General features: G+C 42.4%; 1 protein-coding gene across 1 annotated transcript in view; it reads right to left on the reverse strand.

Annotated features, from left to right (window-relative positions):
• Positions 1-4557: 4557 nt before the first annotated feature.
• Positions 4558-19481, reverse strand: part of bcl11aa (BAF chromatin remodeling complex subunit BCL11A a) — a 52090-nt gene continuing 37166 nt past the window's right edge. The window contains exon 3 of the mRNA XM_017696503.2: positions 4558-9905. Within this exon, the coding sequence (XP_017551992.1) occupies positions 7840-9905 (2066 nt within the window). The 3' untranslated portion in view covers positions 4558-7839. The remainder of the gene's footprint in view (positions 9906-19481) is intronic.

Consider the following 19481-nt stretch of genomic DNA (forward strand, 5'->3'; position numbering starts at 1 on the left):
CTCTGTCACTGCCGTCAGACATTTGACAATGAATCTGAAATCTGAGACAGAGAGAGCAGCAGGAGGAGAGGAGAGAGAGAGAGTAAAGAAGAGAGGGCTTGCTTTTCCTCAGGCAGCAGCCCTGACTGTCTGACCTTTAAACTCTAAACCAGAGCAGAGCCCCCTCCCCCCAAAACCCCATGCACACCCCTCCTCTTGGCCTACAATCCACTCTGTCTCAAAATTATCTCAGTTGTCCACACCTTGCATTCCAGCCTCCTTGTCTATCTATAGACTTTAGACTCTTCAGCTTTGCAAACAGCCTAGGCTAGAACAAGGTCAGTTATTACTCTGACATACCAAACAGTCAGAGAGAGAGAAAGAGAGAGAGGGAAAGAGAGAGAGTAGGTGAGGGGGGCCTGGGTTTATGGTAGTGGCCGACACAGATGACCAAGCAATGCTAGAAACTGATAAGATACTGAACTTCCACCTCAGCCACCTGATAACCCGGGTTCAACCTGCAAGAAGTGTGTACTCAAGTGTATGTGTGTGTGTGTGTGTGTGTGTGCGCGTGCGCACGTGTGTGTGTGTGTGTGTGTGTGTGTGTGTGTGTGTATAGTACAGTAAGTATACTGCTCAACACATAGCTATTTTCAGAATTAACCTCATACGCTTATGTCCACATTCCCACTCTTATTATTCAGTAACTACATGGAAGGCTGTTCAAAGTTGTTACTAACTAAAGCTCTTAAAAATAGAGGTTCCTGAATGGTTCTTAGCTTAGACAAGTCTAACTGAATATCTATCCCACGTGTGGTGTTTATGTTTTTGTTATACATTATTGTTTCAATGCAGCCATAACAATTTATGTAAAAAAATACCAGATGTTTAAAATATCACAGGTGGCCAACATAGGGTTCTTCTTTAGCAGTTGTAGCCAGTCAGCAGCCTGTCCATGTTGTCCACTCTCTCACACACACAAACACATATACACACAGGTACACACACACACTAACAGCAGGCCATGTAGGAGGAGAACAGAGTGAAGGGACACAGCACCTCTACACTTTTCACAGGTTCACCTCTACACCACATGTGTAACATAAATGTGTAGGGGGTGAACAGTGTGAAGTCACTGAAAGTGTGTTATTGTATATGTTCTTTACAGAAAATGAGCAAAGGCCAAGGAATCTGAGGTTGAAATAATAATAAATTACATCATTCTTTCTTTTGGTAAACATTGAAAATGGGCCCCTCATACTTGAACACCACACAAGGGTTAATACAGTCATTGAGAACAAGTTTTCAGGAGATACTTCTAAAAAGGTTAGATGTACAATAATCCACATGCACAAGGAAGGAGAGAGTCAAAGGAAAATAAGAGAAAAAAAACTGTTTCTAAAAAAAAAAAGTTTCTAAAACTGGAATTCAAAAACTGTTCAAAGATGTAGAGAACATGGGACTACTAACAACCATGCAGAACAACCATCATCTTGCCTCAGATCTGAACAAAATCCACAGGTATCTTTGCTGATCCAACCACTGTGATAAGACAACTTGTCAAACATTTCTGCTTTTTTCTGACATTGAAGAATGGATAACTGTTGCTTATTGGCCATTTTCTCTTAAAATTAAATGAAAAGTGGACTTCAGCACACTACGCTATATTTTTTTGAATTGCCCCAATCAGAGATTTTCAGCAATAACCAGTTTTAAGCATATATGTATATTCTATGCAGCTGCTTGAAAGGAGGGGGTGGGGCGCATTTCTAAAGCAATCTATACAAGAAAGGAGATAGTTTGATATGTCAAGGAAAAACCCTTTAACTGGTATAGAACATGCACATAATGACCATAATGATTCTTCAAACTTCAATAAGTTTTTTTTTTCAAAGAACCATTTATTGAAAAGTTCTTCAAACTCTTAAATGGCCCATATAAAAAGGCTTATGATGTAATAAGGCTGTGGTTTTAAGGGGTTAAGGAACCAAAAGTGGTTCCCTTAAAGTGCTTCTATAACTCCAAAGAACCCCTTTTGGCAATTGTATTTTTAAGAGTAAATAAGAGTAAGGAATGAAAGCCTGGTCTGTGGTGGTTAACCATTCTGGACGCTTTATGTAGACTATAAATACAACTTGATCCAGAGCAAATTTGTTCATTCTTCTTAAATTAAGCAGAATAAGCTATAATCACACTTTCGTGACTTGAGTACATGAGCCATACTTTCTATATTCACGTCTCTGACGAACCTGGCAACGATAAAAAGCATGTTGACTCCATATGTAATATATTTATGTATAAGTGACCTACCCTGCAGAAATCAGCTCCCTATTTTCAAACAGACTCATATCTCCAAACACGCTTCTTTATGCTTGTGTGTATATGTGTGTGTGTGTGTGTGTGAGTGTGTGTATGCATGCTTTAGGCTCTGTTTATTCAAACCTAAAGGGCATTGCAATCTCCACAACAAAGTGTTCACCTGGGATCAATCACTTAGCTTATTAAAGCACTCACATATTCAAACGATGCTGCTCTGTGTGTGTGTGTGTGTGTGTGTGTATATATGTATGTGTGTGTGTGTTTTCCTCCCTTGCACCATTTGTGATTAATTATCCCTCACAAATCTAATCATGGAACACACATGGTTGCTCCTAACTATCTATCTATTGTCTTGTGCTTGAGGGGGAAAACACAACAGTGAAGAGAATGATTCCTCCTTTAATGAGATTGCAGTCGGGGTACAAGTTGTGGTGGCACTGCTTGACCCCCATTCACAAAGCAGGTGTCCATTTCTAATGACTCCCTGAGACTGCCCTGACAATCTGAAGAAAAAAAATGAATGGGGTGTGTGTTGGGTGGGGGGGGGGGGGGGGGGGTAGAGCGATGCTATCCCCAAGGTTTATTGGAAAAAGGATAAAATGACACTTGACCTCTTAACCTTACTGACCAAATGGACAGGACAGTCAGGCCCCAAGGTTTGACCAAGAGCTTAAGTGAAAGTGAGGACAGTGCTTATGAAAGAGTGCAGTCAATGGTAATGCATGATTAATGCCCATTTCCTCCACTCCACTGTAAATGTCCGGCAGTGCATGAGGCTAAAGCTGCATTCGGATCCGGAAGCCATATCATCTTGACTTTAACTCAGTGGTCAGTGTCCATTAAGACGCATTTACTTTGTGTTCTTGGCCCATTCACCTTCCTGTACCACAGAATGAATAGCGCAAAGCCAGAAATGACTGCCATAGTGGAAACGAGGCAGGGTTATTTCAGGCCCCTGAAATACAGTGTGGAGTGCCACAAACTAGTGCTCAAAATGAGCAGTAGTGCAGCAAAGACAAACAACACAACTTAATGTTAACTAAGTTAATCTCTGTTTAGCAACTGGTTGGGTCTAGTTGAGCAGTAATGGGTACAGTTAAAGGAATAACAGTTTCAGAGTAATTAAAGAAAACCTTTCACATTTGGGTTTGACAACTCAACTTCTGGGCCAAGTCAATGGAGAATGCGATACCATTAAAACACTTGTTTGGGGGAGTAAACAGCTAAGTCCACTTTGCAGAGTCAGAAAGCTTTCTGTTCCACATATAAACATAGTACTTATTTCCAGTAAACATGAGGAGAGTCCTGCAACTCAAGAGTTTATAAGCCTGTTAATTTCACATACCGGCCTACACATCTGATTTATTTATTTGTCTTCTCCACTGCGTCTATGTAGAGAAGTCTTGTTTGTACAGGGTGAAAATGAATCTGCGAGATGGAGGAATAAATGCTGTTGATTGGTGAGGGATGAGTCAGGGTTTCAGGTCTAATCCACCTGGAAAGAAACGAAAGAGTCTCTCTAAGTCAGTGGTGAACAACTCCTGTCCTGGAGGGCCAGTGTCCAGCAGTTTGGTGATTTATCTGCTTCAACACACTTGATTTACACTAATTTATTGCCAGGTTAAGTGGGTATGTTTGAGCAGGGAAACCTCCAAATTGTGCACTCCTGGCTAAGTACAAATAGGCTTCTCCAGTTTGTGTATGAAGTGGGATGTTCTGATTTGAAATTTGCTTTGATTTGAGGAAAACTAAAGCAAACTAAACAAGATGACACAGCTATTGAAGAGTTCTAGTAGCAGCTTCACTGTTGAAATTCAACAACAGTGGTATTTTAAATCTTAGAATTTCATGCCAAATTTTTTACTGTCACATAAAGATGGAGGTCCACTATTTTTGTGACTATTAAGGGGAAAGTCCTTAGAACCCACTACCCTGTTTCTAATGCAATGTGTGTGTGTGTGTGTTTCGAGACAGCGAGTAAGCCCACGAAGCTGCTGCTTTGATCTGAGGGTGCAGGTAGAGTGACACAGCACAAGTCACATGACCAAAATGAGCTACAGTTTCATTTCAGCCTAATTATCAAGCAAACCTGAGTGAAGACCAGGGCAAGAGAGACGGAGCCTAAACAGGGCTTCAGACTCTCAGTTACTGCTCTATCACTGCACTGTGTCTGTGTGTGTGTGTGTGTGTGGGTGGGTGGGTGTGAGACTGAGGAGTATACAGTGACCTATCTTCAGTTCCACAAAAATGTTAACAAAGTGATACTTTAATTTTTTTATTAATTGTTTTCAATAAAGGGACAAAATGGGTGTGTGAACAGGATAATGCAGACAACTGCCAGAAAACACAGACAGTGGTTTCTCCAATAAAACTCAACATAGACCAGAAACAAATACGACAAAAAAGCAAAAGTTGTCAATGACCTTTGGTCATTTTTCCAAAAAAAACAACAATAACAAAAAAAAAAAAAAACAAAAAAGATCCATTCCATGTCTCCGTTCTGAACAGAGCATTTAAGTAATAATAAATAGTGACTCCCATTGTAAAAGATAAAGTTCAAGTTCAAGTTACAACAAACAGCTTTCAGAACAGGAATAGAAAAGGCTGATAACAAAATATTCCGCATTGCCATTTACAAAAAAGTATGAACTCAAGCGGGCTTTTCCATTATTTCCATTTCATTTTTAAATATGCTTTGCATATGAAAGTCATCCCAATCTAAATATAAAGCACCATTTAGTATTTGGCAATGAAAAAAAAACCTGCAAAACATTGATTATTTTTAATTTGTTTATTTGTACGATTTTCATTTCTGTACTGGTATTTACTGCATATGAAGTTTGTTCTCTTTAAGATGCTGGAATGTAGTCAGGTGAGATAGGTGAGAAGACAGAGAAGCACATTACAGAAGAACCCAACATCAGCTTGCATTACTGCATACAGAATGGCAGCAGAAGAGGAGAGTCTAAAAAAAGAACAGAAAAAAAGATATGTACGACCACCTGTTTTAGCTAGTGTGGACATTCGCAAAAGACTCCTCAGGGAAACCATTAGATGGCCTCCTTTGTACAATGCCACATACTTTAGTTTTTTTATTGAATTTTTTTCATTTCATTTTTTTTAAACATACAAATAATTCGTACTATATTATCCTGCCAAATTAAAAAAATATACCGTGGCAGCTTGTTGTTTTTTTCCACTACCAAAAAAGGTACAATAATACCTTTCGAGAGAACAAGCAACAGTTAAAAATACAAGCCTCAATATAAATACTATAGTGCCTACACTAGGTGAACATTTAATTCAAATACCATTCTAGAAATACAGAAAAAAAAGTAGATCATAAATGTGTTTTAGCATAGGAATTGAACATGAGTGTGCATTTTCCTATATTTAAGTTCTCTATTATATATTTATATATAATCTTAAACCTTTCCCCAATGCAAGTTACGTTTGACCTGAAGAGCTGTGAAGAGCCACGGTGGAAAAAAAAGAAAGAAAGGAAAAGAAAACAAAAGAAAAAAAAAAATCACAGATTTTTTTTTCCCATTCTATATATATCGTGATCAAGTCTTGAACACCACCAAGACAAAGAGGAAAGAGAAACATCAACAAACTTAAATACAGTTTCCCCTAAGATAATGAATTGCTATTTTTTTAAAAAAATGTTTTCATATTCATACTTAAAAACGTTTTTGTACAAAAAAATGTTCTTGCAGTGAAAGCAGCAAGTTTCAATTGTCCATTGTTTGACTGGAGGTCTATGCCCCGATGCTTGAACATCATATTGGAGAACGGCTTTCTGTAAAGGGGGGGTGAGGGGGTGGGGTAAGGAGTAGTTGGCTTCGTTATGTTAAACAATGACACTGTATTTTTTAATTATTATTTTATTTTTTTTAGCATTATAGGAAGTTTTCCCTCATGTGAATACCTGTAAACTGGGAAACTTTAACAGTGCACTTTTTGTATAAGCAAGCAGTCTTAATTTATACTCAACCACTATCCCACCAATCAAAGCGTCAGACACAGACTGAAGGGGCCGAGTGACAAGTGCTATCTAAACACTGAAAACATGGTTGTCAAAAAATGGCTAGATGTTAAACTCACCAGAGAAAAGAAAAATCTCCCCAAACACATATTACACACAAGTCATCTGTACTGTTCATTCCCTCTTTCCCTCTGCCCTCTCTTTCCCAGGATAACTGAACCATTTAGGGAACACAGGTATTAAGTACTGCAGTCAATGCTAGAGATATTCTTTTGAGGATTTTGATTCAAACCTGTAAGCAATTCATAGTTAATCATCACTGAGAAGTGTAAATATTCAAATGCATTCTTCAAAGAGAAATGTCCAAAAAAAAACTGCATTTCTTCGTTGTATAGGTCCACAAATGCAGTACCTATACAGAGGACGTTGACACAACCTGATAGACACACACGCACACACACACTCACACCTGTTTTAAAAAAAATATTAAAAAAAACTGTTGTGCTACTGAGAACAGAATCTTCACAAACTATGAAAGAGCTTATGGTTGTGGATTAAAAACCTGTACCGCTGAGTACAGTACCCTTAACTGGAGAGTAAACATGGTTGAATCCCACACAATACTGGATGTACCTGGATGTACAATACAAATACCACAACAGAAGGATGCATGTGTCATAGGTAGCTAATGATGATTAACTACAAATTAGCTTTTAGCTTCTTGATTATCCTCATTTCCTTGTAGACCAGCAAAGTCAGGTACTTGATGCAAGAACCTTATATGAATCATATAAATCCATTTCCAGTATCTGGCTGAGATTCCAAGCTTATAGCAGATAGGAAGATTAACCAATGCAGTTTCAAGATCCAAGGCACTCTTTTTTGTTTGTTTTACCAAATGATAGTACAAATTCTAATCTTAATCACTTTTTGTTTTTTTTTTAAGAAATTCAAAGGCTGTCAATACTTTATATTCCATGATAGGGGCCAATTCATACTTTTAACCCTATGTGGACAGAACATCTTTTTGAAAGATTAGTTTAAGTGCGATTCCCAGCCCCTCCAAAGAGGGTTTAAGCAATAGACTGTTGTCCTCCATGTTACAACACAAAACTGTACATGATATGTATTACAGAATGTATGCAGCATGGTTGTTTTTTTTTTCTTTTCTCTTCTCATTTTTTGAATAAAAAACAGAACAAGAAAACAGCAACACATTTACTCAACAACTAACCAACCAGGGACAATTTTTTTAAAAATAGCCAAAACATACCATGCATGCTGTCTAATTATCAAAAAAGGGAAAGAAAAAAGGAAAAAAAATACACAACATGTAAATTATTGCACAAGAGAAAGGCTCGAAGTTTGCGTCAATGCAATAGTATTGCCCCGATACAGAACATGCATTCAACGGTAAATGAAGAAGGGTGTGCTGGTGGTGCCAAGCACGTTGTCTTAGCCTCCACTGGACTAGCCAAACAGGGAAAATCTACAAGGGTGGGTTTTGGGAGAGGGTTGCTGTTAACTGGCAGGTGTGCCTCCATTCTCCATCACTACTCAGTTTTAATTTCGTTGTTCAAGGCGCGATCACTGTGCCATTTTTTCATGTGTTTCTCCAGGGTGCTATACACACTAAAAGGCATCTGACAAATTTCACATTTGTAAACGTCCTTGCCCACCTGCCCGTGCGTTTTCATGTGCCGCGTGAGCTTGCTGCTTTGGGCGCAGGCATAGTTGCAGAGTTCGCACTTGTAGGGCCGCTCGCCTGTGTGGCTGCGCCGGTGCACCGTCAGGTTGCTGCAGTTTTTGAACACTTTGCCACAGAACTCACAGGTGTCACTGCGCCGGCCATCTTTTGAGCTGGGCCGGCCAGGACCCCCAAGGTGTGGCGTGCTTCCCCCACTGCCCGTCCCGCTACGGCCGGAGACACCACCGTCCAGCTCCCCGGGGGGCGTCGAGAAACGCAGGCTGCCATTCTCTGAGGAGTGCTCTGAAGACGAGGCGAAAGGCGATTGTCTGGAATCCCCGAAATTCAGAAAGGGGTCTTTGAGCTGGCGAGAGGCAGCATAGCCAGCCAGCCACTGGGAGTACACATTCTCTGTGTTGGGGATGGTGGGCGTAGGGAGATCAAAGTCCTTCTCCATCTTGATGCGTTTTGAAAGGGGGCTGAGGGAGCTGGGGCTGCCCAGCAAAAGCTTCTTGGACAGACCCACAGAAGCTGATTCGCTGGGGGATGAGCCTCGGCCATTTATGGCCGAGCCACAACCCTCCTGTGCACGGTCCGACTCCAGGGCTGAGTCCTTGTCACATATGTCCCTGTGCGCATCACTGTCCGAATTGAGAGCTCCTCGTTTGTGTTGGTGGAAGGCCTCGCTGTAGTGCTGCATACTGGCTGCCAGTCCCATGCCCTGCATCACCTCAGGCAGGGATCGTGGGATGCCATCCTCGGTCACACCCAGACGTCCACCACTGTTCTCATGGTGCCGCGCAGCCTCTAGGTTCAGGCCAAAGTGGAAGTTGTTGCGGCTACCATCCCGTTCCAGCTCCTCTTCCTCTTCTCCTTCCTCCTCTTCCTCTTCTTCTTCCTCTTCTTCCTCCTCTTCTTCTTCCTCCTCCTCATCCTCCTCTCCATTCTCCGGAATCAGGCGGTCGTTCTCACTTTTGAACTTGGCCACTACAGACTTAAGGGCATTGCTGGCACTGCCCACCAGTTCGCTGGTCCCTGGCTCCGGGGAGCTGGCTGTGGACAGACCATCATCGGACTTAACTGTCATAGGCGAGGATTTGTGCATGTGCGTTTTCATGTGGCGCTTCAGCTTGCTGGCCTGGGTGCAGGCATGGTCACACAGGTGGCACTTGTAGGGTTTCTCGCCTGTGTGGCTGCGGCGATGGACAATCAGATTACTCTGGAACTTGAATGTCTTACCACAGAACTCGCAGGCCTTGGTCTTCATAGGGGTGCTGGATTGCTGGAGCAGTGGAGTCGGAGTGGACTGGGAGCCGGATGGGGACTGCATGGAAGGAAGGGGAGGGGTAGAGATAAAGGGCGGCTTGGCTCCTGATTGGAATGGTTGCAGCAGCCGTTGCATAGGGCTGGGCCGGTTGGGCGAGAGGGGCGGAGTTGACCCTGAGGTGTTGCCGGCCAGCTCCCTCAACCTGCGAGAGAAGTCCATGGCTGGGGGGTCCAGGGGCATGGGGTTGAGGCGCAGCACCCTGTCAAAGGCACTCGGGTGGTGGGTGGCCAGGGCCAACTCCTCCGGGCTCAGGTGTTCCATGCGGTGTGGGTCCAGATGATGGCGGGGCGGGGGGCTAAAGAGTGGAGGAGTCGGTGGGAACCGCCCCTCTCGGAGAGGGGGGCCATCACGGGCAGAGTTGGGTATCCGTAACAAGTTGAAAGGACTGCCCTCAGGCAGGTGGATGCCATGTAAGGGTGGCTGGGAGGTGTGTTCGGCGCCCATACCCGATGGGGCACCCACCCGAGGCGTAAGTGGGCTTCCGCGTTCACTCTCCAGGTAGATGCGGAAGCCGTGAGTGTTCTGGGCGTGCTGCAACAGAAACCAGGCGCTGCTGAATGGCTGCTTGCAGGTCGTGCAAGTGTAGCTGCTGGGCTCATCTTTACCTGTGGAAAATAACAGAGACATTTCAGTTAGTTCAAACTATAAGGCAGTGCAGGTGATAAGTACTGCTATATCTGGTGAAAAGTCTTGTTGTGCACAATGATAGAAAAAAACCTATTAAATAAATAAGCCAACTGGACCAGAAGGCAAAATCTTTCTGCAGTCCATTAAAAAAATGATTAGAGGACCACGGGTTGTAGAAAGTGTAGAGAGAGAAAATGGTTAAGAAGCTGAACACACATGGAGCTTGTCTTTATGTCTGCTCCCACTCCCTCCCTCATCAGCCCGCTGGCTCTCACTGGCCAGAGACAGGCACTACCGATTTGGGCTTAATCATTCATGAAGCCTCCCTCCCTCTTCTCCAGTCCAAGACCCGGGGCCCGGCACGGCCGCCTGCACAAACGCCCCCCACAGCAGCCGCTCCGCCGTCTAATGAAAGTATCACATGGCAGTAAACACGGCTCTTATTAAAAACATGCTCCCGAATGGCACCACAGGCCAAGGCCCGGTGGAGCTCGGCTTTTCAGAAGGCCCAAACAAAGCGCGGGCTGCGCGGCTGAAGACGCCCTGGTAAGGGTTAGCACGGTCTCGAAGCACGGTGGGGAATCTGTGCCTCCCCACGCTTTGCTTGGGCCCTCTCTGTGCGCAAGCATTTCCACTTGCAGCGCTGCTCAGCAGTAAGGCTGTAAAAGCAAACAATAGCGCCTTCCCAGCTGAGCGCTGTCTTTCATTCATGTACAGAAATAGGCAAGCGCGAGGCACAAACACAATATGAAAACACTACAGTAGTAATGCCAGTGGAGGGCTGGGGAGGGAGCGGAGAGAGCATGAATAACAGTGTGTTAACGGCACTGTAACTGAGGCTCTGGCACATCTCAGGACACTGAAACCAGGAGGAACCATGTCAGCGCCTGTCCATGTTCTGGGGAGGTACTGTACTTACGACTTTCCATATGCTCCTTCTACAATTTGATATAAATTAGCCATTTGAAATAAGCCAAATATTTGCAATAACTAGGAAACTATGGGACAAAAAACCTATGAGCATCAGTGACTGGAGAAAAAAGCAGGACAGTGAAGTACGTAGACAATTGTGACAGTAAAGGAACATTTAAAACAATAATTGACTTTCAATGGCACTTCGGCAATGACCTATGATTTGCTTCACAATTCATTTGTAATCTCATTAAATGTACTCAGCTCCTCCACCAACTCATTTACAAGATTAGATAATAAAGCAGGCAGGGAACAGGAGTGTTTCAACATTAAACACACATCAGCCAAGCACCATACACTGCACGCCAATGACAGATTCTATGTCTGTGATTTTTCAATAGAGAGACTGATGTATGGATCTCTTGCTGCCTAAAAACACATTTCTCTTTCTATATCATTATTTCATATTAACTCTCTGTATCTCCCTCTCTCTCTCACACTCACACACACACAAACACCTACACACAGATCTCTTCTTCTTCTGTGTAAGTAAGAAGATGAGGATGATGTAGTGAGGAAAAACAAAATGTTTTTGTCTCTTTTGTGTGATACAAGAGTCAATCTGGATTCTCCACAGGATAGACTGAAAATGGATTTCTCCACATCTCACACACAGTAACAACAGCTGGGAGAGACTGTTTTCAAAGATGTACTTTTTCTTCACAAAAACATTTCTTATTCTTTCCAATTTCCAACGATTTTTGACTAACTATATTTAAAAATAGACAAATATTTGAATAAACTAAATATATTTTTTAAAAATAAAAACATTTTACAAAGTAAGGGAGAGTGGGGCACAACTTAACAATTTTGTGTTTTGGATGTATTTGAGCAAAATTAATAACTTTTTTATACAAGCAACTTACACATCTCTGCTATAAATGAAAACACAAACTTTGATTCCAGCACCTAATATTAATGAACAACTCAGCCAAAAGTGGCATGACAGCAAGCATTACAACTTACCCCATGGACAAGGTTAAATGTAACCAATGGAGGAAATGTACTAAAATGTGTTAAATCAGTGTGAACACAATTAGTTCAGTACAATCCTACGCTGTTTGAATCAGACAGGGTTTCCAAGTTAAATAGATAAAAATACCAGCATCAAAATAAATTATTATTTAAAAAGAGGCTAATTTATTTTTGACCAGAAAATAAAAGAGCAAATATCAGTACAATAAAATTGAAATATATCTACACGTGTGTTTAATCTGTGCATAAAAAGTTCCAAAAATTGGCTATGGGGAATATGGTGTTATGACTAACCCTGTCGCATGGAGGCTGTACTTCAAAAGTGGCCAGCTCTCAGCGCAAGGTATTTATATGCTTCACGATGTTGCATCCACACAAAATAACATAGGAGAGAATGTATACAATAATATAGAGATGATTTATAAACACAACTCAATAATCAAAAAACTAAAAAACTAAAAAAGTTACTTTTATATCTCAGAGTTACTTTTATGGTCCAGAATGAATCTTGAGAAATATCTATCTAACTGCTATCAAAATTAGCATGTGATGCCGATACGGGACTACAAGAATATGACTAAAAGCACACTCAAACTTGAACCTGTTTAACTACACCAAATAGCCATGCCACCTTAGTTTATCTGCTCATATATCATGAATATGCTCAGAAGTGAAAATGGAGAGCTATTAAAAGGAGGCAAAATCATTTCTGAAAGTTAAGCTGAATAAATAAACTATTAAAAAAAAGTAAGATACGTAAATACTACTTACAACTTCAGAGGGAAACAAGCAGGAGTCAGGCCACTCTGCATGCCCGCAGACAAAAAGACCTATTCTATTTACCCGCAGAAAGCAGACAACTGGATATTTATCAAAGGGTAATGAGTGGCAGTTTGAAATGTGCAAATTAGCACAACTAAAAGGACTACCTTATGTTTCACTTCTGCAGCTATCTGCTCTTCTCCCAAAAGCAGGGGGTCGAGCGGTCAGAAAAAAAGTTGTCCACATAAAGAAATAAACACATGGCCAACAACAAAGAGGGAAAATGGACATGGGAGAAGGACTGAACTCGCCTCCTAAGCCAAAGGTCTTTAAACTGTTATCACAGGCTGTTTTTTAGCTCATCCCAGGAGAGACAGCCAGAGAGTGTACGGGAGATACATAGAGAGAGAGAGAGAGAGAGAGAGAGAGAAAGACAGAGAGTGAGTGAGAGAGAGAGAGAGAGAGAGAGAGAGAGAGAGAGAGAGAGAGAGAGAGAGAGGTGCAGAACGGACCCGAACAGGCAGTGTGCACTCTTTCATCTCCTAGTTTGTTTTCCTCAGAGGGGGTTTCTCTGAAGTCTTCAATAGGCAGCAAAGCATGTAACAAGGCAAACGGGCAGTGCTTCTGTGTGTTAGGGAGGCAGGCCGGAGCCACCGAGGGCTCGCAGGATAATCCTGTTAATGCACACAAATAGGGGCGGTTCTGGAAGGCTCGGCGCAGTGGCACACACAGCCTCCTCCAGACACTCCTGCACCCTTTTGTGCTGTCATTGGTTTGTGTGTGTGTGCGTCTGGGCCCTTTTCTGTGAAGGAACGCATAGGCGTAGCGCTCCCACTCCGAAACTACAGACAGGGCTGAGAAACTCAAGCAAAAATAAATGACCATGGCAACCTGAGGAAAATCATTTGAGCACAAGATATTCTGAACCTCAAAGAAATTTTCCAAACCAGTGCAAACACAGTACTCAAGATTCAGACGAAGTAATTCAAATGGAGTTATGCTGAACCAGCATCATATGTTACCAAAAAAAATATATATTTTTTTTAAAGACATGGGGTCCCCAGAGAAAGTGATCATGATTATTCAACACTCAGATTAAAAGAGAACGACCCACTGGATAGACTGAGGCAGAGAGAGAAAGAGAGAGAGAGGTAGTGTTGAACAGAGAGAAATAACAGCACAGTGCGACTCCACGGCTCTGCCACCCACGACTGCCTCCTGACAATTGAACTAAAGACCAACAGCTGAAAGCTCAGCGCCAAATCAAGACTGCACACAACTTTATATCAGGGGGTTGATGCGAAGGCCAACTATGGACAGTAAATTATGGATCATTACAATCTGCAGAAATTATAGTTAATTGTTGCCACCTGCAAGGACTTAACCCAGTATACATTTTTCTATTATCATGCAAAGACTATTTTACACAATTTCACATTGCTGGAATTACAATGGCTGGTTCTTGTTAAAGATTGAGGGACAGTTTGTCTTTATTCAGGTACAATTTTGATACACTCCTTCACTTACGTATATTGTTATACCATTGTTGATATTACTTATGCATAAATCTTTAATCTCAGTAAAGTAATATTTCTGACGTATATCAGTGGTAACAAAATGTACACGTTTAGAGTCAGTGTGGAAAGAAAGAAAGGCTTTAGTCTATGTGTGTGTATGAGTGTGTGTGTGTTACCTATGGAGGCTGCCTTTTCTCTGGCCACGGGCTGAGACATAACTGAAAGACGGGTTACTGCAGCACCATGTTTAACAAGGGCTTGCTTCATTTGATTACACATGGCAAGGCTCAGCGGAATGTGTAATCATCTTTTTCACATGACATTTTGAATATCCAACTAGACAAATAATTGCGGCAATAATTGATAGCTTTGTGCAGGCAGCAGTATTATTGACTGGCACAGCTCTGGCAGACACCGGCGCGTGGCATGCCGGGACTGTGCCTGGCATACTCACATCTAGCTTCCTCTGCTGACAAAACTGTCATAATCTGTCCTAATGATGCGAGTCAGCTAGCCACAGACAGGTACTCCAATAATCTGCTATTAGTCATTGAAGAGTTCTTTTTTTAAGGGAGGAATTAAAAGAAGGTAGCCCCCCACCTCCTCCCCCTTTATTGGTCTAATTTTAATTTTCTCAAGAGAATAAGAAAAGAATATTCTTTGTGTCATTTCCTGTCTTTTTAAGGGGAGAATCTGAGAGCTGTGCATTTGAGACATGCAAGCAGTAAAAGCAAGGGAGGCACTGTCGGCTTCCCAGCTGCTTAATATGCGTGACTGAGAAGAGCGTGAGGAAGAGAGAAGGAGATAGTGAGTGAGAGAGACAGGGAGAAAATGAGAGCGAGTAAGGGAGAGACACAGAGAGAGAGAGAGAGAGAGAGAGAGAGAGATTTCCTCTATGCTGTTCTGGTCTTGTAGCGGCTGCTGGATCCAGGAGTTTGTTAGACGTAATGATAATCTGTGGCTTGACACTTTTAAGCGTTTATGGGGAAGTCACAGAGCGGGGCTTGCTCTAATTTGCCGATTCCTCAGTTAATTAGAAAGCCTCTCCAATTTGCGGCGAATGCGGGTCAGCGTGGACAGGCTGCGAGGCTGAGGCAGCTGGTGACAGTCTATGGACTGGTCCGCAGGCACTGGCAGCCGTTCAGTCGCTCACACACATACACTCACATGCAGGAAAGTGTACACTGCCTGTTTGTTGCCAGTTTTCACACAGCAAAATGTCAGAGTGATGTTACAGCATGGAGACATAGCAAAACAGGAGCAGTCCTAACCCCTCTTTTACACACACACACACACACACACGTTTAACGGTATTTAGATAAAGGCATGCTGGAGTGCTCTAGACAAAAAGTGAGGCTGTATTATTGCTCAGTGATGGCTTGGCACAGAGTGACTGGTGCCCATGGTGAAACACGAAGCTTGGAGGAAGGAAATACACTGTGAGGCGCCACCCTCGCCCACCAGCATCCACCTCAAATCCCCGCCCCCCCCAGTAAATGCAGTGTATTGAAAAAGGATAGACTTACAGTGTAAAAATAAACAAATTGGTCCCAGCTGAGGAGATACTAGCAAACTTCCAACAGCTCATCTGGGGTATTTATTTATTTATTTACTAGCTGCTGTAGGGTTAACTCTGCTTCAGGAGAGATCAACAACATTTGATTCTGTATTCGAATAACACACACACACACACACACACACACACACACACCTGTTCTTGTTTTTGCAACAGCAATGGAGAAGCAAAAATTATTTTCCATTTTATTAAAAACTTATTTGCCTGAAAGTGAGCATGTATATGTATATATATGTATATATATAAAGAATTTTGTACAGATGAATATTTCTGAGAGTGTGTGTGACATAAATGAAAAGTGTGAATATTTGGAGCCCTGTCTCCAGTTGGCCTCACCGAGAAAACGCGGTGCGTTTGTGTGTGTGTGCCGTCTGGATCGATGGCGGCAGCAGACTAAGATGGATGCCAGATTAAAACAGCTTGGGCAGCCCTGTATCCCCGACATGCAGATTCACCCATTGTTCATCTGCCTCCCACCTCACTCACACTCGCACCACCCCCCTCTGTCCCCCGCACACACACTCTCACACACACACTAAACATAACAAAAGCATTGGACACATGCGCGTACACACGCACACCTATACAAAAGCACATGTACAAGAGTCCAGGACATTTGGACAGTTGCTGGCATCTTCCGAGCTGTTTTTTTTTCGGTGCTGAGTCTTCCTGTGCTGATCCTGCTGTCACTCACTCAGCCTGACTCCTTTTGTTTCGTCCTTGACGATTGTGTTAAGATTCAACAGCACTCAGCGATAATAGTTATTGAGGTAATGGAACAATGCAGTAACAGGATTAGCGACTGCAGGGGGAGAAAGGACAATGTCATGTAAAATCATTTTGGAATTCTGCAGCAGCTTATGCTTTCAAGAGCTTCTGCATATAGTCATATGTGATTTTTTCTCTGTGCTAGCTAACTCTAAAATAGATTTCACTATCATTTTCAAACAAATTAACATACTGGCTAGGCATGGAATAAAAAAACAAAAGTGTTCAGAGTAGTCAGTATTGATGATTTGTGTAAAGTTCTGTTACCTTAAAAGGTTACTCAAATTCTTAGTCACCAGTGTCAGGATGATACTCTACAACTGCTCTCAAAATCTGCAGTGAGGATATGTCAGGGGCCACTTTGTGAAACTCTAGGAGTCTGCCTGACTGCACTTATTTTTAGGGGAGTACAGAAGGGCTATTACCCTTTGCCCCTGGCCACAACATTTCACATTTTGGCCACTAACACTGGAAAAGTGGCAACTTACCTTAGAGATTCTTAATACAAACATGATGGTTGGACACTGAACTAATTGCATCCAATCAGATTTGGTCAGAATTTGTTAACCGTAATCACCGAAACAGCTAATGTGATGGTGTGGTGACTGTTGTGTTGGCTGAAGCTTGCTAATATTGCTCTACGGAATAAGGTATTATTAAATTTGATATTAAATTAGCTGGCATTACATACAGAGGCTATCACTTGAGTAGTTAAATATATAACCTAGATCAGATGACATCAGGGCAGATCATGTCAGGGGGTCCACCATGGTTTCTGTAATTCTGGACAAAAGTTCTTAATTTTGGCTACAAGATTCATTGGCTTGGTGGCCCTACTGGCCAGATTTTTATATATGTCTGTCCCTGGTGTGCAGTATGTATGTGTGTTTGTATGTGTATGTTTGACTTTTATCCCGGTCCTCTATGAGACCACATGTGCATGTTCAGGTTGTGCATATTAGTGCATGGGTCATTTGAGCAGTATAGCGTGTGTATCCATGCTACGGTCATATGATTGTGTATGTGTGTGTGTTGTCTGCCCGTCTTGCATCTGTATTCTCCGGAGCACTGTGGCCCAGCCGACCCAGCACTGCTCTCACACACTCGGCTCTTTGTCCTGGCCCAGACTCTTTGTGGTGTGCCGAGTGACTGACCACAAACAAAGGCCTGTTTGACCAACACTTGTTCACAGACAAAGCTGGACGGAGGAAGTGCCATAAAGACCAGTGCAAGTCTGAATCGCTTCTATCTCTGTCTACAATCCAAACATTATGCATTTCTCTTTCTCTCTGTCTGTGCCAGAAAGTGCACATAAATATCCAAACACTGGCTTTTAGTCTGACTATTAACTGCACACTTCAAGAGAGGGAGAAACTGAAGGAAGGAGAGGGACAAGAGAGACAGAGAGAAAGAAAGAGAGAGAGAGAGGGAGAGAAAGGAAATAGAGGAAAAAAAAATCACTTGAAAGAGATATTGTGATAACTGAGGCTAATGCTCATGGGCACAAGTGTGCCAGTAATTAACCTGGGCAGGCTGGCAAAAATCTGACTTTCGCACTTATTATTTTTCACTTTCCTGAACCCAGATAAGAAGCATGAGGCATTTTCTCCTTTTCTCTCTCTCTCCTCCTCTCTCCAAAATATCCAGCAGCAGTGTGCATGAGCAAAGCATCCTGTTAGTTTCAGGCTCGCTGTGGTCCACCCTGTGTTTCCAGCCACATGACCTTCAGGGCCCTGGACCCAGCTCTGCTCCTTTTACACAATCCAGACAGTCATCAAACAGACACACGCAAGAGGGGGGAGACAGACAGGGGAGCCTATCCCAGCAGTGATGGAGTGGAAGGCAGGATACACATTTTGTTACTGTCATTTGTTTTCACACAGTTTGAATTGTTTGAATATTTCATAATGATTGTGATGAATAGAAATGATGCAGAATTACTTCTTTAAATGGTAAAAGTTACCATTTCGGAGGGATGGTTTTCTTACGACAGTGTCGCTATGCAAAAAGCTAAAGTCAAACTCCTACAGGTCTGTTATTTCAGTATGAAGGCGTGATTCAGTGTGCATCACCCATTATTGTGGATTGTAAACAGGGTGAGTCAGCCCAGGCAGAAAATGGGGGTTGAAATCAGTGGAGGATCTGTGTCCTAGTGGCGTTTCCTCTCAGTCTTATGCGTGTAATCCCTGCAATAGCCGGATCCTGCACATATACCCCCACGTTCCGTCTGTCTCTCTGTCTTTCTCTCTGTCTTTCTCTCTCGCACGCCTGGTGCACCACAAATGCAATTAAGAGTAGGGGAGATTTACACACACCTGACTCCCCTTCCTTATTATTAAAGCGAGGAGAGACGTGCCCCTTTCAATCACAAACACACACACCTTAACTGCTCAAGCTTGGCTAATGATAACCAGAGAAATCAGCAGAGTTTGGCAGAACAGCACAACAATGCATGCATCACTCTTCCACTACAGCTGCATTCAGACCCAGCTTTAGACAGCCTGCTCTTTTTGTACTGAAGGAACAGCATACTGTAAGCAAAGACTCTGTAATTGTGGAACACTTGAAAATGATTTCAGTATTTAAAGCAACAATGAGACTAATTTCTGGTGTGTTATGAAGTGCGGCACTACAATTTGCAGTGCACGAAGGAAGACAAAATACAATTAGCTTGCGACGTCTACAGTCCTGTTTTGGAAGTGATATTGATTTGATTTGTGCTGGAATATATACTCAAACAAACACACACACATAATACACACACACACACACACACACACACACACACACACACACACACACACACACACACACATATATATATATATATATAAATACATATTACTATGACAAAACCATGTATCGCAGTAAAGTAAAAAAACAAGTGAAGTTCAAAGCACATTAAGGTAACAAGATATTATTCCAGGTAATTTTGAATCATTTCTATTGGTCCATTCATTATAAAATATACACTAGAGTTTCAA

Source organism: Pygocentrus nattereri, chromosome 5 (assembly GCF_015220715.1).
Source record: "Pygocentrus nattereri isolate fPygNat1 chromosome 5, fPygNat1.pri, whole genome shotgun sequence".
Lineage (NCBI taxonomy): Eukaryota > Metazoa > Chordata > Actinopteri > Characiformes > Serrasalmidae > Pygocentrus > Pygocentrus nattereri.